The sequence below is a fragment of the Copadichromis virginalis genome, linkage group LG6 (assembly GCF_057382275.1).
Source record: "Copadichromis virginalis isolate Kocher_CV1m ecotype Utaka linkage group LG6, C_Virginalis_male_GT1.1, whole genome shotgun sequence".
Classification (NCBI taxonomy): domain Eukaryota; kingdom Metazoa; phylum Chordata; class Actinopteri; order Cichliformes; family Cichlidae; genus Copadichromis; species Copadichromis virginalis.
Window position 1 is genome coordinate 26,953,126 of NC_140623.1, and position 22,197 is coordinate 26,975,322.

The following is a 22,197-nucleotide window of genomic DNA, read 5'->3' on the forward strand; positions in this document are numbered from 1 at the left end:
TTGGTCTGTAGCGGTTGAGAGCTGCAGTTTTTCTAACTGCTCACAGCGGTGTGGGGGGCCTAGTGTCGCTTTTTATTGTCACTTCAGGTTTGTCTGTTAACTAACACGTGTCCCAACAGAAATCGTGGGCTTTGACAGCTACGACAGTGAGGGTCCGCACACTCCAGAGACCGATGACTCAGCAGAGGTGACGAAGAAACACGCATGCACAGACACAGGAAACAAATTACCTGTTTTGTTTTGTTTTTAACTTTGAATTATAATTGTAAAACTCTGGGGATTTCATCAGGGAAAAGGGAGAGCCATCAAGCCACCAACTGAGGAAGACTTTCAGACCATAAAACTGATCAGCAATGGAGCCTATGGGTGAGTAATTGATTAATACGTCACTGATCACACATAGAAACCTAATCGTATCCAATTTTTTCCTTGAGCTTTAAAACTAATCCAGTGGTTAAACTTGGTAAAGCTCATGAATCTAAAAACATTTATATTCGAGCTACAATACAGATATATTGTCTGTCTTTATGTTACACACAGGGCAACAGCATGAAGAATTTGGATCATGAAAACATCCAAGAAAGCTATTTATGAAGAGATTTCTAACAAGCTCTAACACAAACGGCAGAAAGATTGTCAGACTGAACAGCAAAGATCTAGAATTGGACTTGAATGTGTATAAAAAATATTTGTTCAGTCTAAATTGGAACTGGTCAAATCCATCAGGAGCAGTGCAACAAATATTTGAAACATTCTTTCAAAAGTGGATGCTGGTGCTGAGTTTACATGTTTGTCCCTCTGGAGCCATTAATTTGAAAAATTCATTAGCCAGTTAAGCTTTCAAAAACTTTCCACTCTGGTAACTTCCTGTTTTAAGACCGGATGTACATTTCCGGTAGCTTTATTTTGCGGTCAATCGCTATTGTGAAGATGGACTCCAAAATCATGGCCAAAATATGAAAACAGAAAGATTGCGTTAAGTTACAAAGAGCAGAAGGTGGGAACACTCACCATTGCTGTGTCATAAAAAAATCTAATTATCAGTTTTGACGTTTGAAGAGTGTAGATCGATTGGTTGTTTACATCACTCAACACAAGCAGAACTGCATTACAAAATGAGAAGACACATCGTCCACATTCAGAAGCACGTCTCTGTATAGTGACAGTTCTAATGATTTAAACAGGCAAATGTTCAGCATTCAAACTACAGGCGAACATTAGTCAAAGCCAGATGTCTCCCCGTTATGTCGACATCAGCGTGCACAGTCAAGTACACACCTACACAGCACGTCAACAAATCGTGAAAAAAAGTCACAGGATCTAAAAAATGAATGAATGATTGCTGGTAAGGGTCTCGATATATCAGTATTTACGAAGGGTATGTTGTGACTTACCTTCAAAATTCTACAAATACTGAGAAATATCAAATTTGAATCCTTTCTCTCCTTTGCTCTGAGGCGCGGGGGGAAAATATCGACAAGTCGATGAACATCATCCACAGATTTATTCGGTAAATGCCCAAGACGTCTTGAGAAATATAAATCGCCGCTTGATTCATCCATTTGGTTGACTTGTTTTGGAAAACCCGACCGTAAACAAGGCGCGAATATCACGCCGGAAACTAAGCGCTCTACACGAGTTTTCCCACCAGAAGTAGCATATGCTGAGGCGCACATAGCCTATTACAGAATTTCAACCTCTGGCTAAATTTCACCAGTTACACTCTTGACTTAAATGCTCAAGTATGGTGGACCCGAAAGGTCAAATGCACAACTTAAGAAAATACAACAAAAAGAAAACACGCAAAAGCACACAAAATAAAATAGAACATGATTAAAACACGACAGAACTAGAAAAATACAACTGAAGTATTTTTAGAGAGATAATAATGTGACGGACCAGCTGCGGATGTAACAAGCTAACACTACACGGCTAATAGCAAGCGTATCTACAGTGTTATATGAATCATGCGAATTAAAAAAAAACATTATCTTGCATCTTTTTCTTCTTCTCCTCACAAAACTGATGAAGACTTTTAAGCGTGTCTCGGTGCAGTCCTTTACATATTTTACTTTTTGTAACCGCTGCAGTTGGTCCTTCAGATAAATGCCTCATTTCTGTTGTGTTTTGTGTGCTTATACAGCGTTTTTTCTATGCAGTCTTTTTCAAGTTGGAGTGTATTTTGAGCTTTCAGGGCCACCGTACCTTTGACTATAAATAACTGAAATTTATAACTTCAAAGCTTCTCAAGAGCGCATTTGTCTTAAGTAAAGCCGAGCAATTCACATTTGCTACATGTTACTTCAGTAGTCCGATGACAACTGCAGAGTGCTGTGCAGGTGGAGGCACTGCCTTTTCACCCACGTGATAGCGCTATGACACATACAACTCTGTTAGGACATTTAACATTCATCCGGTGACATTTTTTTCCTGTGCAATTTAATGAACTTCATGTATTTGATGCATGAAGTCTCCTTTATCCTTGGCTCAGCTCTGTCATGCTGGCACATCCGTCATCTTTTTTTTAGTCTATTTTTTTTTAGCAGGCTACCACAGAGAGACAGATAACCATTTACTGTCATGCCAACAGCCACTTCAGAATCACCAGCTAACCTAACCTTTTGCTTTCAAGGTATTCAAAGCACTTGTTACACTGCAAGCTGCATCCACAGACACTATTTTGTTCATGTATGTGGGGTTCAGTTTCCTCCCAAATCCCTGACAGCAAGTTTTAAAAAAACAAAAATGTTTCAGATTTCTACAAGTTGACATCTAAATGGTTGAATATGCATGATTTAACGATAAGATCACTCAGAAAGCAAGACTAGTTTACTGTAGAAATTACATGTTCTTGCCTTTGTCAACAGCCATAGTGAAAGTGGCCAAGATCTTGTGTTTTCAAATTGCTAGTTTGCTTTATCAAACAAGTGATCATAAAACAGTTTATGTACCAGTTTTGGTACTTGTGTCCGCCTGTAAACGATTTCCCTATAATGTAATCTGCTGATATGTTGTTACTGCTGCAAAGCTGATAATGGTTTCTGTTCCCAAAAAAAAACAAAATCATAATGCCCTGGGTTCATAAATTGAAGGTTGGTAATCACTAGATTTTCTATTAGCATAATGATCCCAATCATGCATCCAAATGAATCAACATTTAATAGAAAATGTTACTGGGACACGGTTGCAGTAACTGAAGTCTCAGGATCCTGGGATGTAAAGAAGACAGTGGCACTGTGAATACTAATATAAATACTAATGATAATACCGGAAATGTGAGCAGGAGCCAAAAATACCAACTAAAAGATGATGAAGCTTGGGAAAAACCCCTGAAAACTTGAGTTAGATCACAAAACAACAAAGGTACTTCTATTAGTATTACCAAAAATAGAATTTGGTGGTTGTAAATTTTTGTTTAGATAAAAATTATTAGCAAGGTTTTATGTATTTTTAGTGTTAAAATATATTATATTGTCTTGTAATGCCATGAGGGATGAAATATAATTGGCACGGCACAGGAAAAAAAAAAAAGAAATAATAAATACAGACACTAAAAGCAGCGCTTAATCCTTCATTCTGTCACAGAGAATAATTAAAACGCACAGAGAGATTCAGATGGGATGTATTTTAAAATGCACATTTGACATGTTGTCAGGAATCGGGATTGTCGGGGTTCAATGATTTGAAAGAAAATAAAATAATAATACATTTAAAATGCACTTCACAGCAAAGAGACGGCCAGTGGGGATGTAAACACACGAGTAACATATGGTCTCCTCTCCACCTTGACCGGGTCACATGCTGCTGCATGTTAAAGGCTGTCAAAAGCTGAGTAAGGTGGATCAGCGAAGAAAGAGTTGTACTTGGCAGGCCAGCATTATTCTACCATTATCTACCCACGAGAGAAAATGGGTTATTTTTCAGGTGTAGTTCAAAAACTCTGTTCAGGATCAAACATAAAATGAAGATTACGAGCTCGGGGGTTGACATTTTGTGCTGGAGGTTTTCAAGTCTTAATATCCTCCTTGATGTGTCCACACAGCCACACTTTATTGAGCTCGTGTCTGAAAGGAGATGAAATATCCTCTGCAGTTTGTACCACCTGCTGTTTTCCTCAATACCTCATTTCTTCTGTTCTGTACTCTTCTGTCTCCCCTGCGTTGCAGCGCCGTCTACCTGGTGCGACACAGGGAGACACGCCAGCGTTTCGCCATGAAGAAGATCAACAAGCAGAATCTGATCCTGAGGAACCAGATCCAGCAGGCGTTTGTGGAGAGGGACATACTCACATTTGCGGAGAACCCCTTCGTCGTCTCCATGTTCTGCTCCTTCGAAACGCGACGACACCTCTGCATGGTCATGGAGTACGTTGAAGGTAAGGGGGTCGGCTGTGGTTTTTCACTAGATCTGAGTTCAAATTGATAAGATCGCATGAAGCTACTCTAAACACGTGCCTTGATTTCTTTTTTGTTGTGTGTTGGTCAAGTTTGTGCCTTGTGTGTAAAGTAACACATTTCCTCCCTGACTCTTTTACATCTGTGAAATAACCTCCAGCACATCAGGATGCGCTTTTCACGCCACCTTTCCTTTGGATGCTGTAGCCATGGCCTTTTCTGTTTTATCTACATTTTTTATTTTAATTTTCATTCAATTCCTGGACTTATTTTTTAAAATTGTGAATAAAAATTGCCACCTGAGCCTCTGGCTTCTAAACCGAAGGTCAAGCATTCAGGAAACGTGCAGTGAAGTATAATGTCTCAGTTACAAAAAAGGGCAGGGGAGTTTTACTGGCTCACGGCTAAAGCTCGACTCAGTTTTCCTTCTATTTGTGCTGAATTCTATTATTTTGTCAAGATCGCTGTTGATTCACAGACACACTGAGCTGTCAACGGTAGGTACGAATTTATGACTCATGTGTGATGGCAGTGCCAAATATGGATGGCACAAAAATTAATTAAAAACCCAAAAAATAGAAACATAAAAAGCAAATCGTTTTACTAATTCAGAAAAGACTTCTAATGTTCTGGTGATAAAAACAATGAGTCATATTTAATGAATTTGTTCTCCCTAATCAGAGCATCAAAATATGTCTTTCTGGGGTTTGGCACCATTTGTTTGAAAGTTTTAACACGTCGAGCATAGATTTATGTTATAACTACAAAATCACATTAACAGTAACGTGTGTTGTTTATGTGATTGCAGGTGGGGACTGTGCCACTTTGCTGAAGAACATCGGGGCTCTGCCTGTTGAGCTTGCGAGGATGTACTTTGCTGAAACTGTATTAGCCCTGGAGTATCTGCACAACTATGGGATCGTCCACAGAGACCTCAAACCCGACAAGTGAGTGTTTAAAATTTATATTATCAATCAATATAATCACTTGTTTAATTACACCTGTTCAAATATATTATTAACCAATCATATGGCAGCAACCCAGTGCATTTTGGGTTGTAGACATAGTCAAGACTGATGGCCTGCACAGGGTGTACCTAGCCTTTTACCCTATGACAGCTCGAGCCCCGTGTGATCCTAAATCATAAAAGTGGATGGAGAGATGACTGAATGGATGATAATAATGGTAATAAAAACGAATAATAATAATAGACATGGACCGAAGCCTAAGATAATGCAAAAACAAAACATCCAAATTTTTCTTTAACAAACAACCCTTGATAAAACTTTAAAAGTCAAAAGCCTGGATCGCTGATCGGGTGCATTCATTAATCGAATTGGCAGCTTACACATCTGGAAAGGCACCATCAGTGCTGAAAGGTATACACAGATGTTAGAGCGGCACACGCTCCCATCCAAAGGTCTTTTTCTGGAACAGCCTTGTATATTTCAACAAGACAATCAAAACTGCAAACTGCATCGAGTGCAACAGCCTATTAAACAAGTCCAGCTGCTGAACTGGTCCGTGTCCAGTGTCCTCTGTCCTTTCACTAACTGGAAACTTAAAAATAATAATGAAACCAAAAATACAACAAAGAAGACCCCAGACTGAATCCTATATGGGAACAGGAGACTTTCCTCTCCCAGAAGTTCAACAACGGATCTCCTCAGTTTCCCGACACGGCTGTGGCCATGGTATTTGTAATGCCTTATGTAATTTGTGTAATATACTGGGGTATTTATAATCAGAGGTATTTATATCTATTAGAACTATTTTGTCATGTTTTGTAACTTTGTAATATACAGTATTGTATCATTTAATTTACTTTAATTGGTTCGGTACTTACTGTGTCGGAGCTTCTCTGACTGCATATTTTCACATAATCAGAGCTTAATAAAGTATTCTGATCATGGCCCAGTCCCAACTTCTTTTTTTCAACATGTTTAATGTATTTAATTTCCTCAGTTTAAGTATTTGATGTGTTTAATGTTTTCTATTGCAGATAAAATATGGGTTTACAAGATTTGCAAATTGCTGCATTCTGTTTTATTCAGATTTTACACAGCTCCTCAATTGCTGAGGGATTGGTTTGGATTGCTTTATGGCTTATAGGTGTATAAAAACTTCTGTTTTTGGTTTTGTTTGGGGGGGCTTTTCATGTCATTTGCCAGAATGAATGCCTGTTTTCTCTCTCCTTGTAGTCTCCTGATTACCTCCATGGGCCACATTAAGCTGACTGACTTTGGCTTGTCGAAGATGGGCCTAATGAGCCTCACCACCAACCTGTATGAGGGACACATTGAGAAAGATGCCAGGGAGTTTCTGGACAAGCAGGTACGGTACCCACGACCTCACACCGGTCGCATTAAACATGTTAAAACACGAAGTACAGCATATCAATGTAACATGGTAATAATTAATTTCACTTTTTAATTAGTAACTTTATGAATGAGGTGCATGTCCACTTAGAGGCTAATTAGCTGAATCCCATTTTAAAAAATCCTTTTTTCAACCACCCATGCAAACCAGCCAAGTCATCTGGCAAAATCAATATTATCCGAACAAAGATGCTGCATTATAATGCTTCCTGTTTAGTCTGAATAAGTGAATCATTAATGCCCTCCATCTCCATAACAATCCTGTTTTGCAATTACAGTAATTGTTTATACTCTGAATTAAACCAGTCATGAGCAGTCAGATTGGGCCGCGTGTCCTTTTCATCTTCTCAGTGGAAGCAAGCATCTGTGTTTCTGCCAGTAATCAGCTCACATCTGCAGAAACAGACTGCAGCTTTGTGGTGGAGATTATGGCGGAGAGAGAATTTCTCAGTCAGTCAGAACTTTTACTATTGGGCTGTCCTGATGTGTCTGATATAATTTGTCCACAACCCTTGTTTTGGATAGTTCCCACTAGGTGTCACTCAGTATTGATGTACTGTTTGTTTATCCAGAACACTTCCATTACATCCACAGTCAGGGGCGTAATTTCCAGGGGGGTTAGGGGGGTTATGACCCCCCCCCCCAATAAAATTATTAATTATCTTGCATAGATAGGCTGTTGACTTTCTTTACTAATTTCAGTTATTACCAGCAAAATAGTTGCATGTTTAATCATCTAGGAATTTATCCAGATTTATTTATTTATTTAGACAGAGATCTTGACCCCCCCAATGTTCAGCACAAAGTTACGCCGATGTCCACAGTAGCAGCTTATTTTTATTAAGGATGATTAACTTGTCTTTCTTCCTCTTTCTCTCCTTTTCTCATTTTCTTTTTTCTTCCATTCCTCCAAATTGTCTCAATCATTGCTCACAGGTTTGCGGTACTCCAGAGTACATCGCTCCAGAAGTGATTCTCCGCCAAGGCTACGGGAAGCCGGTGGATTGGTGGGCTATGGGGATCATCCTCTATGAGTTCTTAGTGGGTTGTGTGCCTTTCTTTGGAGACACTCCTGAGGAGCTGTTTGGACAGGTCATCACAGGTGAGGAAACTGTGATAAACCTATGTTGCTACTATGTTTTAAACGCCTTTTCAAACTGCAAAGATTATAAGTGGTTAATGATAAGTGTACTAAGACTTAAAGCCTTCTGTAAAGGTTAGAAACCAAAGATTTAAAATTCTGTTCCAGAAACTAAGTATGTTTTTTTTTTCTTTATTATTATTCTGACCTTTTTCTCTCTGTTTCTTGTGCCTCTGGTAGATGACATAGTTTGGCCAGATGGTGATGAGGCCCTGCCTGCAGATGCCCAATCCCTCATCTCTGCCCTGTTACAGACCAACCCTCTGGTCAGGCTCGGTACAGGTACTGGTTTGCTCTTTCACTTGATATCTGATTTGACATGTGCAGCTATTTGCAACAAGAATAAGAATGCAAAGTAACATTAAAAGGAACAGGTGCAATATAAAACAAAAGTATTTTGGGTCTTGTTTCTTTTTGTGCACACAGAATATGAAGCTAAAGCTAGCCACTGGCTAGCTTAGCTGAAAGACAGATAAAGCCACCTAAAACAAGCTGTGGCTGTAAGAGAGCATAATAATCCTTCACCTCTTGACACAGACAGGAAAGCTGTTTCTCCCCTGTCCACCTATAACTTTCTGGCACAAGCGTTTATATAATGCATAAAAAAGTATCATAAAAAATCTTATCATATCCACTTGGCATTCTGCAATATATTTTACATTTGTTCTTGAAAGACTATTCATCTCATTCATCTTTATTTTTGGATGAGGGTAACAATTAATGTTGTTTGCACCCCCACCACCAGGGGGCGCATTTGAGGTAAAGCAGCACTCCTTCTTCAGTGAGCTGGACTGGAACAGTTTGCTGAGACAGAAGGCAGAGTTCATCCCTCACCTGGAGTCAGAGGAGGACACAAGCTACTTTGATAGTACGTGTGTCTAGATTTATGTGAAATGACATTAATATTAGGTTCATGGGTTATTTAAAGATGTTCTGACACAACCCCAGCCGGAAAATCACATTTTATCTTCTCTGCCTCTCTCTCTCTTGTGTCTGCCAGCTCGCTCCGATCGTTATCACCACATCAATACGTACGACGAGGATGACACCAATGACGATGAGCCAGTGGAGATCAGACAGTTCTCATCCTGCTCTCCTCGCTTCAGCAAGGTCTGTCTGACTTTGCCTCTCACTTTTTTAAATCTGTCTCAGTCACTTTTACTTTTTTTTTCCTCACTCTGTCACATTTTGTCACACAGACATCGGACAGGATTAAATGAGTGAAGAGACAAGATTTTTATATAAAAGTAGGTCATCCTGTACATAGTGTAGCATCTGGAGGTCGGACCAGGTCTCATGTCTGCTGCTAATAACTCTAATTGGACTCACTCCGCCATCATCACTGATGCTCTTTTCTCTTTCTATTTTAAGACAGTCAGGGTCTTCCACCTGCTATTTTTCTAATTCCTCACACTACATTTTTTGCTGTTCCTATCTACAGATGTGTTATGATCCAGACATCTTTTTAACTATATTTGTTTTCACATTCACACTTTCTGCTTGGCTCCTCCAATTCTGATCTGTGACTCCCTCTTCTGTCACACTTTCTCTCTCTGATGGGATTTTCTCACCTCATGCTGTCTTTTCATATCTCTTTGTCTAACTCGCTCTGCCTTCCCTCCATTTGCTCCGTCCACCCCTGCTTAGAAACAGAAAGTGCCTCAATGAAATCCCAATTTCAGTTAAATTTAAAATAACGTTACAGTTAGCGTTGCAAGGCTGTTTGGCAGACTTTTACAGGTATTGCACGTGAACAGAGACATCTGTCAAGCACCCTGAAACGACAAGATCTGTGGCAAATACACTATTACACTAATTTAATGTACTGCTGTAGAAATATCATTATTAATAATGATAATTTAATCATAAACTACTTTAATTATTAGTTAAGTGGCTTAGATAAGCAAAAGTCTGCTGGTTTGACTTGGTGTGAAGACTGGGTACTTCTCTCTTACTTGTGTAGCCCTAAAGATAAATCTCTGACATTTGGACTGAGAGTGAGACAAACTTTGGTATTTTATTTGAAAGCTTTCTGACATTGTCCACACCAGACTATGAGCACGGGAACAAGGAACCTTACTCGGAGCATGCAGGAGGGAAAGCAGATTGTCAGATAAAGACTAAAAGGAAGACAGGAATGTTTATACACAAGGAAGTGATTACTGATTAGCAAGGTTTCCAAACTCAAAATAAGACAAAACCCAGACACTGTGACACCGAGCTATTAGATCATTATCCAAGAAATTCAAGAACAATTTAATTAGTATTGTAATGTCGTTCTGCAACCAACAAGGGCGTGAATGCAAAACTTAGACCAGCACACTTTTAAAGTAGGTTCGGTGACACTCATTAATCTTTTTTCTGCATGCTATAACAGAATATCATGTGTCACCTCATACATCAGTGTTGCTAGACCCCTTTTTTGGGACAAGTGCCCCAGTAAAATCTCAAGCTTCAATTTTAACAAGCACTTATATTTGGCAGGGGATTTGTCCAGAAGCCGAGGAGCATTTGCAGGTGTGTCCGGGCATGGAGGCTGCAGTGAGCAGCCAGTTATCCATGGATCAGCATTCTGGCTGAAACAAGAATCAAAATGAATGTGCATCAACACAGTTAGGTCACTTGAATAAGGGTCTTAGTTAGGGGAAGTTTAAATAGCATGCTGTATGGCACAAGGTGGTCTTTGGACACCTCTCTCCAAACTTCCTCCTTACATACTGAAAACAGTTTGAATGTAATTTTTAATTCATCACACTGATTTTCAGTCCTCAGCCTTTTCTTCCTGTTTCCCTTCTCTAAAAATGGGCTTGTTGACAGACACTTTTCCACTGAGACCATTTTTGATGAGGCTTCAGCAAACAGTAGGTTGGATAACTGAAGAGCCAGATGCATCTCTCAGGTCCTGTGTCAGATCTTTGCTGGATTTTTTTCCAGTCGCAAAAATGCTATTTTATGCCTATCAAACTCTGCTAGCGCTGTCATTTTTCATATTCAACTAAAGAAATTATCAATTTTTACGACATACTGCTAGTATCGAAGTGCCTGAAGGTACAGCGTAAAATTGATTCTTTGCTAAGTTAAGTTGCCTGTTATTTGTAGACACAACACTGGTTGTTCCCTTGAATTAGGTGTCTTTTAATGTTTGAGTGATTTATAGAGTTAAGGGGATTCATAGAGTTAAATGAAAAAAAGTATCAGGTAGGACTGGACTGAGAGTGAATGACTGTAAATGAGCTTAATGACTTTAAGTACCTTCAGAACGCCTGGAGAACTGTTGCTGATGATCACTTTAAAAATACAAGAAAATCTGACTCCTTTGAAGCAAAATTAGGGGTTTTACATAGTGCTGTATTGTCTTGATCATCTTGAACCACTAACAGACAAAGATAAAACTAGATGATAAAACAGAAGAAACTGCTGCTAAATGACTGTGGTGCATTTAACAAATGAAGGAATGCATGAAGCTAAGAAATTGTTTGTAGCTGTTAACATTGTTTTTCCTGCTAAGCCGATAGCTCAGTCTTCAGCTGATACTTGTTTCCATGGTGCACTGCAGAATATTCTTCAGGCTTTCCTTAACACAGCTCAGTTCTTGTCCTCCCCCACACAGCTTAGCTTTCCTGTGTTACTCTGCACATAATAAAGGCCTTACAATTGAATTATGCACATGTCCTTGTGGTACGTTAATACTCACTTGCATGCAGAGAAAACATTCATGCTGCTGGGAGTGTCTTTACAGTAGTGCAAAGCTTCTTAACCACTTAATTTGATAATAAAACCCCCCCCCAAAAATACTGTACTTAAATTCATAGATTAGTGATATTGTAATATTTCTACAATATCTTCTAAAAACAGGCAGCTGAGAGATCCACTTTATTTTTTTACCCTAGGTGGGCCTTCCTGACACAATGCTCCCAAAGATTTATGCCTCCTTCTACTCTCAAACATATGTTAGGCAAATGAGTTAACTGCATTTTACTTTTAGATGCACAGTGTTCCCACGATTAAAACCCCACTGATTATATAGCACAGTAACCATTTGCCATGATTACATAATGCACACAGACTTGCATCAAAGCAAACTGGTTAATAAATTCCAAATGGACATTTTCTCCAGTCTTGCTCACTCACATATCTGCAAAAGCCAAGGTGGAAATTTGTATTTTTGAATTGAAGCTGCCAATAGTGAAAATTACGACTGCCAGAATGTCCTAAAATTTAACAGCTCATAATGTTCTCCTTATCAGACTCTTAAAGTATTTTGGCCAGACTGTGACACATAATTTTCCACAGAAATTGCAAACCTGAGCTGTTAGAGGCTTCCTAAGGAGGCATATATGCATGTTTTAAAGGCTGAATCATCTAAAAGAGTACAATCTTTTTTTTAATGGTCTGCACACATTTTGAGCTGGCAGACCACATTGAAAGCTAAAACCTGGACCGAGATGCTCCATTAACAAGTCCTCCATCGATTTGGCATTTCAGACTCATGGCGGGCGGTTTTATCTCCTATAACTGAAATTGCAGTGCGACCACAGTTTGCTTGGGGATTCAGGTGTGTTATACAGCACTGGATGTAGCCTCAGGCAGTGATTATGAGTGAGCTACAGACGTTTGGTGAAAATCTGATTATTTTATTTGTTATACTGCTGGCTCTATCCTTTATGCAACTTTCATACATAAGCAGACCTGTAAAAATAAACTGAAGTGCAAAAGCTGGTGAAATTTAAGGAATCTGACATCTTCCCCACTGGTTGGCTGTAGCTCAGGCAATGCAGCGGGTTGCCTTCTAATCAGAAGTATCGCTGGCTCCTCCTGTCCATGTGCTAAAATATTTTGGGGCGAGATACGGAAACTGAAGTTCTTACCAATCCATCGGTCAACGTTAGATAAAAGTGCGTATAGGTGCACTCGGTGGTTGGCCAAATGACACTTGTAGTCTAAAGCACAACGAGACAAAAGGTGTCAATGATAGTACCAGTCCATTTATTTGTGTATTTTATGCCAGGTTGCTACCAGAAACTATAGACTGAAAAGATTGAGTTTCCAGGTCAAATGGGGACGTGGCTCAAAGGAAACTGAAGTGGGATTACATAGTTTTCTATAGGAAAGCTATGCAAACTATGCACTCGCTTAATCTATAACCTCATAAATACCTTCCTGAAGAGACTTCAGTCTTGACAATCATACTGAATACTGCATGCTACTAATTTTGTAAGTTATGTTACCAATTAGAGTAAAATAGATGATAAAGCAGTGTGCGTTTTAGGCTGGGCAGCTTTGTGAAGTTGCTGGTTTCAGGGGAAAAAAATGACATCAAGCTTTGGTTGATGTCACAGACTTTTATCTACAGTCTATGCCAAAAACACTCTATCTCCACCTGAACTGAATAATAAAAACCATCATATCACCAGTAATTGTTGAAATAAAGGCATGTGTCTGAAACAAATTCACACAGAATGTATATCTGCAACTCCAACTCAAAAGCAACATTTCTCCTGAGCTATTAATCAAAGCCAACAGACCAAATGCTCATCGATCTGACTGTGTCCCGCTGCAGGTGTACAGCAGCATGGAGCATCTTTCTCAGCTGGAACAGAAAGCTACGTGCTCCGTGTCCCGTCGGGAACACAAGGGCCCACGGGAGGACAAGGTAACGAAGAGAGAGAGCATGGGCAGCTTCAGCATGAGGGACAAGAGCTGGAGGACTGGATCCCCTGAGATGTGAGTGGTGGGCAGCACTGAATAAGGTTCAGTTTATTGTAGGTGTGACACAGTAAGGAGGGGTGTTCTTTACACCTAAGCAACGTATGAGGATGTTCATGAGGTGATTCCCTGAAGGTTTTTTCCTTTTGGCAGCCTCACTTATTTCAGTTTGTCTGGAGTTTTATTTCCATCTCACTCACACCAGTTCTGACACTCGTTGTATAAAAAGATCTTTGTGTGAGGATTTGCACTCACTTTGAGACAAAAACAGCATCAGATCCACCCAGTCTGAAGGAGGAGAGCCGAGTTTGATTGGTGCCTCATATGTTTCTGTTCAACAGATTCATTAGTTTTATTCCATTTCATTAGTTTGAGTGCAAGTGGTTCAATGATACTTGTACCCTCGATTCTGAAGCTGTTTCAGTTCCTAACAGACACAGCTTATTAGCTCTTCGTCTGTTACAGGAAACGCCTGCCTCAATCTTAATATTGAAAACTAAAGACCTCTAATTAGCTTGCATCAATCATTTTAGTTTGTAGCTCGCATAAATGGAAAATTTACTCTCATTGTGAGATCTAATTCCTTCATACTGTGGTTTGCATACACAGGAAACAGATTTCCATTACTTCTCATGTCTCCATTTCACCTCAGGCTGTTTGTCGGGATTGAAATCACTCTGTATTCACACGTGAAAGGAAATAACTGATAGGTTCTGTCTCCATAATAGAAAATCAAGAGACTCATTATTTATTACCTTACATATTTTCTCCCCAGCCAAAACAAATGGACATTATCTGTATCATCTCTCTCTTCAGCCAAGTGTTTTTTCTTACAGCTCATTATTTAATTATGATTTAATTAGAAAAATAATAAAAAATACATGATCTGATTGTGTCCTGTCTTTCTCTGCTAAAAAAAATCACTGGTGTTTAATTACTGCTAATTCAAATGCAAAGTGAAGTGATGTGGTTCATTAACTAGAAAGAAATGTTTTCCTTAGAAATTTTTTAAAAAAGTATCGTCTCAGACTTTTTGTCATATTTCTTAAATTGTGAGTTTTTATTATTCCTAGTCTAGAATCATAGACATTCCCATCGGCTGAATTTTTGTAGAATGGTAATTACCAAAAGCAGGGAAGGAAAAGCAAAACACACCCACACAGGTTCTGTAGGGCTGTAATAGTCATTGCTGCACTGTTAGAGCAGACAGTCACTTGCGTGGTTGCAGAGAAATTTGTGCCATTACCTTCTCTGACTGCATCCTTCTCTTACAGGAAGCGCCTGTCCTGTTCAGAGTCCCTCTACACAGAAGGTGATGCGAGCCCTCCTCTTGGTGCCCGACGACGCTTCTCAGCTCTGATGGACACGCATCGTTTTGCCTCACCTCTAGAGGGCGAGTCCGAATTCCTGTCCCGCCAGAACTACATGAAGGTCCGTGGCACTTCGCTGGACGGGACTACTGTCCCCTCACCGAGCCTGCTGGAGCAAAGGAACAGTCTGAAGGAGATCAATGGGGCAGGTGTGTCAGCAGGCGGGAAAGCCTCAAAGATAGTGAAATGTTTGCAAGGAGAGAAAGTGACAGATTTTAGAGCAGATAGAGAAAGCAAAAGAGGTTTTGCCTATAAGATGGCTACTGTTGAGTCAGCTGAGTCATTTTTAACATTGTTATTAATTTGTGTGCTCACAGACAAATCTCCAAGGCCAGGAGAGACACCGGGCATTACCACAGCCATCACCACATTATCCCCAGGTCCTGCAGCAACCGGCCGGGATGTGATGACTCCTCTGTATGACCCTCTGGGGCCACGAGCAACAAATGACTTGGTCCTCCGGAGGGCACGCCATCAGCATTTGTCTGGTGAGGGAGAGAAGCGAAACTCCAGAGCAGGCAACAAGGTCATTAAATCAGCCTCTGCCACGGCCCTGTCTGTTATCATACCGTCAGGTAAGAAGGGCAAGGAAAGAGACAATGAAACATTTAATAATACTACTGATACGTCATACTTATTTCTCCTCTTTACCGTCTCCTTGCTTTTAGTGGAGCAGCATGGCGGCTTCTCCCCGCTGGCCAGTCCCATGTCGCCCCACTCTTTCTCCTCCAACCCTTCGTCACGCGACTCTTCACCCAGCAGAGACTTTTTCCCAGCAGTCAGTGTGCTGCGCTCCCCCATTACCATCCACCGCTCCGGAAAGAAATATGGCTTTACTCTCAGAGCCATCAGAGTCTACATTGGAGACAGTGATATCTACAGCGTACATCACATTGTTTGGGTAAGAAACTCTCAGACATGTATTAATGTTGTAGCTGAACTCCATAACCTCACGCAAAGAGGGATGGCCTGTGTTTTGATTTGTGAGTGTGCTTTTAGAAGTGGAGCTGCCATTAAATAGGAATCAATAATTTAAAAAAGGGGATTAAACTGAAGGGAAGCACTTAGAATGCAGAGCAGGATTAGGACGGCGGTAAAGCTGGACAATAGGGACATAACAAGATCACTGCTGTTGAACGTTAGAGCCACTTTTCTAATCTCACCATACACAAATATGCTACATAATCTGATCTGAAAATATTTGTCTTGTCTTGAGATTTACCAGTGAGAATCACAACATGAGCATTCTGTTTACATGGAGGTGATTTTCCCCCTTCCGCAAACTTGAATATTTTTTGCGTTTTGGCAGCATGTGGAGGACGGTGGCCCCGCCCAGGAAGCTGGCCTTTGTGCTGGTGACCTCATCACTCATGTCAACGGGGAGCCCGTCCACGGTCTGGTCCACACTGAAGTAGTGGAGCTCATCCTCAAGGTCAGCAGGCTTATTTATTCTCAGTTGTTCCACGCTGGCAATATAAATAACCAGCTTTCAATTTCAAGAGAAGGCTTTATGTAAATGGGCTTGTCAGTGCGGAAATTATTATTGCTCTTCTGTGCAGAGTGGCAACAAGGTGACGGTGACAACCACACCTTTTGAGAACACCTCCATTAAAGTGGGCCCTGCTCGTAAGGCCAGCTACAAGTGCAAGATGGCCCGGCGAAACAAGAGGACGATGGGCAAAGACAGCCAGGACAAGTAGGACAAGTAGCTGCTACACTGCACTTATACAACGACTCAGCTGAACTCTCGCCTCAATAACATATTTTTCATTATTATAATGGCTATAGACCAAAGAAGAGTTAGCCTTACTAACTGAAGAGCTTTACGTGTTTTGCTTTATTGATTATAACAGTTTTGTGGCTGAGGTACACATTATACATTTAAAGCAGAACCTGATTTCTGTTTATTTTAATGTACTACAAAAAAAAATATCTTCGGAGACTATAACAAGACTTCGAAGTCAGTAACTGCTTAAGGTCAAAGCTATCTTGAATGCAGCAATGACAGGAAATTTGTCAAAACACTGTAGAGCAGCACATCGCCCTGAGTCTGATATGATTAAAATAATAGAGAATTAATGCAAAATTGTGCAGTGTTTTTGAGAAATGCTTAGCAACAGTTTAAAATACTCAGTGTACTGTATGTAGCTAGTACGCATTACTTGCAAACCCATCAGTACTGTGCTTTTAAACGAAGTTAATAAATACTGTAAATTACTGTCGGTTATCTTTGTTCCCAATTCAGACCTTCCTTCCTTCTTTAATTATTCTCTTCTCTATCCCGCAGTAAGAAGCGTAGCTCCTTGTTCCGCAAGATCACAAAACAGTCCAATCTCCTGCACACCAGCCGCAGCTTGTCCTCCCTGAATCGCTCTCTGTCCTCCAGTGAGAGTCTTCCCGGCTCCCCAACTCACAGCCTGTCTGCACGGTCTCCAACTCAGGGCTATCGCTCCACCCCTGAGCCCTCATACTTGGGTAGGACACTGAAAATAAACAGTGCACAAATTAATTTTACTTCCTTGGGGGTTTTGACAGCTTCACTCATCTTTTCTGCTCTCTGCAGGTGCGTCCTCTCAGAGCAGCTCTGCAGCATCCAGCACTCCAAACTCCCCGGCTCCCTCACAGCACATGAGACCCAGCTCACTGCACGGCCTCTCCCCGAAACTCCATCGCCAGTATCGGTCTGCCCGTTGTAAGTCTGCCGGTAATATTCCACTGTCCCCGTTGGCTCACACGCCCTCCCCCACCCAGTCTTCACCTCCACCTTTACCAGGTCACACTGTAGGGAGCTCCAACACAACCCAGTCTTTCCCTGCCAAGCTCCACTCTTCCCCGCCGGTGGTACGTCCCAGGCCCAAGAGTGCCGAGCCTCCGCGATCACCTCTCCTCAAACGCGTGCAGTCAGCAGAGAAGCTCGGCTCACCTCTAACCCAGTCAAGCTCTACAGGAGGGCTGGGGGGTCCACTGAGGAAACACAGCCTTGAGGTGCAGCACTCTGAGTACCGCAAGGACGCCTTCCTCTGCGAGCTTGGGCTCCAGAGCCTGCTGGAGACAGAAGGGGAAAATTTGCCTCCTAATCCTCCCCCTCTACCCTCATCCTCAACTTCCCCAGAGACTGGTGTGCTGAAGCCAGCGAGGAGACTAGGGAGACAGGAGTCACCACTGAGCAGGGAAACACTACTGGCTGGAAGGGAGAGGGAAGAGAAAGAGAGAGGAGTGGAGAGGGAGAAGGAGGCTGGGACAGGATCGCAGTCATCCTTAGGAAGAAAACCTCATGCAAGTGAGCAGCCTTTGAACTCACAAAGCTCTGTACTAAGTGCAGGAACTACTAAAGCTATAACCCCTAGCACACCTACCAAAACAACAGGGGGTTTAGGTGCTCACAAGGGGCCTGAGAAGTTCACCCAGAGTCAGGCGGACATGTCTCCAAAACAGCTAGACTCCAAGATAGCCAAAAGTCTGTTTTCTAACAGTAAACATCCACAGGAGCAGCAGCTAGGGGGCAGACCTGAATCAAAGCAGGAAGGAGACAACAAGAGCCGGTGTGGTCTTCCTGGAGCTGCCTACAGCAAAAGCTCTGTTTCTGCTCCAGATAAGTCCGCTGGCATCATCACAACAGTGACAGGAGGTCCTCTGAGCAAAACCTTTAAACCATCAGGAGTTGGAGACGCCCTGAGAAAGATGGGGACTGACAGCAGTGACACAAGGACACCAGACCTTGGCTCCAAAAGCCCCAAACTACCAGCTCGGGTCCTCCCTCCTGTCGTTCCCCCGCATGGGCAGGCGCTGTCACTGGCCAAAGTAAGGCAGGGACTCGGGGCTGTCAACTGCTACCGGGGATCACTCGACTGGGAGGACAAATGTCGTCTGGAGGTGGTGGAGGAGCACTCACCCTCTCCTTCTCCTTCCCCAACCGCGGTAACCCCCTCCCTCTGTGGACCTTCCCTCTGTAAGTCACGGCCTGTCTCCCCTGGTGACAAGACAAGCTTCGTCAGCCAGCTGACCACTGTGGCCAAAAACGTCCTCGGGCCGATCAAGCTCGGCTCTCAAGAGGGGGCCAAGAGCAAAGAGCAGCAGTCTAAAGCAGCAGAGGAAAAACAGGGAGGCACAGTGGGAAAGTCTGACTCTCCAGCTGGAGGTCGAGTGGTTGTTGGGGCTGCAGTGGTGACCCAGAGTCCTGCTGGTTCACCGCTAGAGAAGGCAACAGGTAGCAGCCTGCCGAAAATGTGACCTCATGGAGTCCCTAAATGGGACTTTAGTAAAAAGAAAAAAAAAGAAGATGCCTTTTTTGGACAATGCAACAGAAGACTAGCACTTAAAACCAATGTACATTCCAGTTTAAGAGTATAAAATGTTATTTATTGATTCCAATCACTGACTGAATCTAACCTAAAACCAGGAGTAAAAGATCTACTGTAAAGGTGCATTAACTGTTGATTTTCTATTATAAATACTTTAATAAGAGGACTCTAAATGTAATGTGAAACACTTTATCAGATGTATATGTGAGTCTGTGTGAATGCATGTCACATGGTTTGTACTGTACATGTGTAATAGGTACAAGATGGTCAAAAAGTGCTTTACAGATCAAAACATGCTGAATACTGTGAATACCAAATCCAGTCACTCTATTTTTTCTTTCAGCCAGCCCTTTTTTTGTTTTGGGTTTTTTTTGATTTTGGTTTTTTTTTTTTTTTACTGCTCGTCAACCAAAGCAGTGAAACAGTCAAATCAAAGTTGACACATCAAACAGTTACTGAGTAAGAAGATAATTGAGCTCTTTATTCATCATCCAGCAGTTTACTTTCCTGAGTTAAACGGTCAGACGAAGCCAAAGCAGGCACTCTGTCAGTGGACGTCACAGCGAGCACAGTCTCGCAATCTCTGTCGTAGGGGATTTTGTGTGTGTGTGTTTGTGTGTGCAAGCGCATGTGCGTTTAGCTACCCTGGGACAATTTCTGGTGGTTCTTGAAGGCCACAGAGGAAAGCAAGAACGTCAGACCTCGGCGCTTATCTCTCCTTCGCAGGATGGGCTACCGCAGCCCTTTTCTTCACTCCATCTCTGGCTGCTGCCACATTCGCAAACACACACTCGCACATCGCCACAGGAAGCAGCCGTGTCAGCAGCTGATTTTCATGCATTTAAATCCATACGCCTGTGGTCACACGAATTAGGACACAAGTGTGTTTATGAGTGGATTAAGAAGCGTGTGACCATGTTTGTGTCTGTTCAAAGACTCGGCAGACTCAGCGAGGGTCATTGGCATGAAAATTCTCCTCAAAATGAGCAGTCAGGATCCAGTAACAGTTAAAGTATTATTTTATTTTTTAAGCAGGAAGGAAATCCTTCCCCAACAAATCAAACCGGCACAGTGAAGGTTGCTTGGGAGACTATAGCATGTTAAGGCATAGAAAAATGTATTATGCACATATGCAGTGAACCCCGTGTGTTGTTTTCAGTCAAATCTGAAAAAGCAGGCAGTCATGGATGTAGCATACTATAATCTACTTGTTAAAGGGCTCTATAGCAAAAGTAGGGTTTGTGCATACATGGAATATCACATCGAGCCCGTTCTCTTTAAACCAGGCTATCTACAGTGTAATCAGAATGACTTTGTATTTAGGTACTTACAAGTTAGCTTGTCCAGACTGATTAATATAATCCTCACATTTTGCTGTGCAACGTACAGATAAAAGTGTTTGTCAGTGATCTCAGCAGGAATGCTGGGAAATGTTCACAGGAGACACACACACACACAAAAAGATGTTCCTCTCTCATTGGTCATAGTCACTTTCTTGTAATTCATGACTATCCAGTGTACATAATCTTATGCAAATCCATGTGTGAGAGTAGGTGGCTAAACAGATTAATCCAGATGTGATTGTTAATTGTCACTTTCTGCCAGTGATTAGATTTTTTGTAGATATTCAAGGTTCTAAAAACATAAAAGGGAAACTGATTCAGCCAACAACAGCATGTAAATCTGACACCAATGCAGAAGTTCACGGATTAAAATGTACTTTTACCTCCAAACCTCAAACAAGTGGTTCATCTGCACAACATATCTAGTGAAAGTTTGTCTCGGTCACTTCCGACTGGGTGTTCAGTGTACAGTTTAACGAAGAGCAGCCGCTTGTTGCTTTACATTGTTGTATCTGCCTGGAAATCCGCAACAATGAGCTTAAGACTGCATAGAGCTACAAACCAGGAGGCTGATCTCTGCTGTGTTGGCAGCAGTTTTTTCACATAACCATTCATGAATATGAAAACATATCCCATGCCTTACATGCTTGGCAGGGATTTCTTTTCCCATTTGACACACTACTCTACTGCCCTCCAGTGGTTAGCATCAATATCAAATATTTGAAATATCATAATCTATTGGAGTGAGTGTTTCCTTGATGAAGTGCAGAGCACTGATTTGATGGTTGTTGTTAGCCATACGGTTACCAAATATGCATTTAAAGTTCTAATGACAAAATATTTGCAGTAATTATAAAATGAACACTTGAAACATGAATTATTAATTTTCCGTTGTGACTGTTAATTATATCTTTGTGAATAGTTACGTTTTTAAATATACTGTCTTATATTCACAGCAAGGAGTTCTTTTATACCTTGATGTAATAAAGGAGTCATCAGGTCATCTCAAATCACCCGATTAAGAAAACAAACTCCTGCAGTTATTGTATCAAAATTCAGGCCTTTTGCTGATCAGTGGTGTCTATAATACATGTTTTAAAATGTCTTTTTCTTTCCGTGGTTGACAGAGAAGTAGAAATGCACTTTATTTGAAAGAAAAAAAATCTTGAGTTGATGATATTGTTTGTAAGTTACTATCCTGTATACAATGTGGATTCTACAAATGAACACAAAAGTCTGATAAGTATAAAAACATTCCACATTTCTCTGTTCACTCGAAGTGTATTTAGTTGTACCACTGCGGCATTTTTGTTTGTGATAGGTGTGACCTAAATGCAGACACCTGAAGTGCAGTACGTGGAATAAAATTCAGTTTTTGTTCCAAAACTTGCAGGATCTCACTCTTTTTTGGCTTTAACCTCTAATCCCACAGCAGCATTTATCACAGTAAGCACACCTCTGGCTACAGCGTGCAGGTAATTATTAATAAGTTCTTTACACCTGAAAAAAGATGTTCATGTCATCGTAGCTGTTACTAATAGGAGAGCTTGGTGGGTGTTGTTAA

General features: G+C 41.2%; 1 protein-coding gene across 3 annotated transcripts in view; it reads left to right on the top strand.

Moving 5' to 3' along the window:
* mast1a (microtubule associated serine/threonine kinase 1a) overlaps positions 1 to 21,757 on the top strand; it is an 80,796-nt gene extending 59,039 nt beyond the window's left edge. For all 3 annotated transcript variants that reach the window (XM_085459556.1, XM_085459558.1, XM_085459559.1), the window contains 17 exons: positions 120 to 187; positions 290 to 366; positions 4,167 to 4,375; positions 5,203 to 5,341; positions 6,596 to 6,728; positions 7,709 to 7,874; positions 8,094 to 8,195; positions 8,659 to 8,781; positions 8,914 to 9,023; positions 13,474 to 13,637; positions 14,894 to 15,138; positions 15,307 to 15,564; positions 15,658 to 15,890; positions 16,299 to 16,421; positions 16,549 to 16,685; positions 17,277 to 17,464; positions 17,553 to 21,757. In XM_085459556.1, the coding sequence (XP_085315682.1) occupies positions 120 to 187; positions 290 to 366; positions 4,167 to 4,375; positions 5,203 to 5,341; positions 6,596 to 6,728; positions 7,709 to 7,874; positions 8,094 to 8,195; positions 8,659 to 8,781; positions 8,914 to 9,023; positions 13,474 to 13,637; positions 14,894 to 15,138; positions 15,307 to 15,564; positions 15,658 to 15,890; positions 16,299 to 16,421; positions 16,549 to 16,685; positions 17,277 to 17,464; positions 17,553 to 19,219 (4,142 nt within the window). In that variant the 3' untranslated portion in view covers positions 19,220 to 21,757. The remainder of the gene's footprint in view (positions 1 to 119; positions 188 to 289; positions 367 to 4,166; positions 4,376 to 5,202; positions 5,342 to 6,595; positions 6,729 to 7,708; positions 7,875 to 8,093; positions 8,196 to 8,658; positions 8,782 to 8,913; positions 9,024 to 13,473; positions 13,638 to 14,893; positions 15,139 to 15,306; positions 15,565 to 15,657; positions 15,891 to 16,298; positions 16,422 to 16,548; positions 16,686 to 17,276; positions 17,465 to 17,552) is intronic.
* The last annotated feature ends 440 nt before the right edge of the window (positions 21,758 to 22,197 follow it).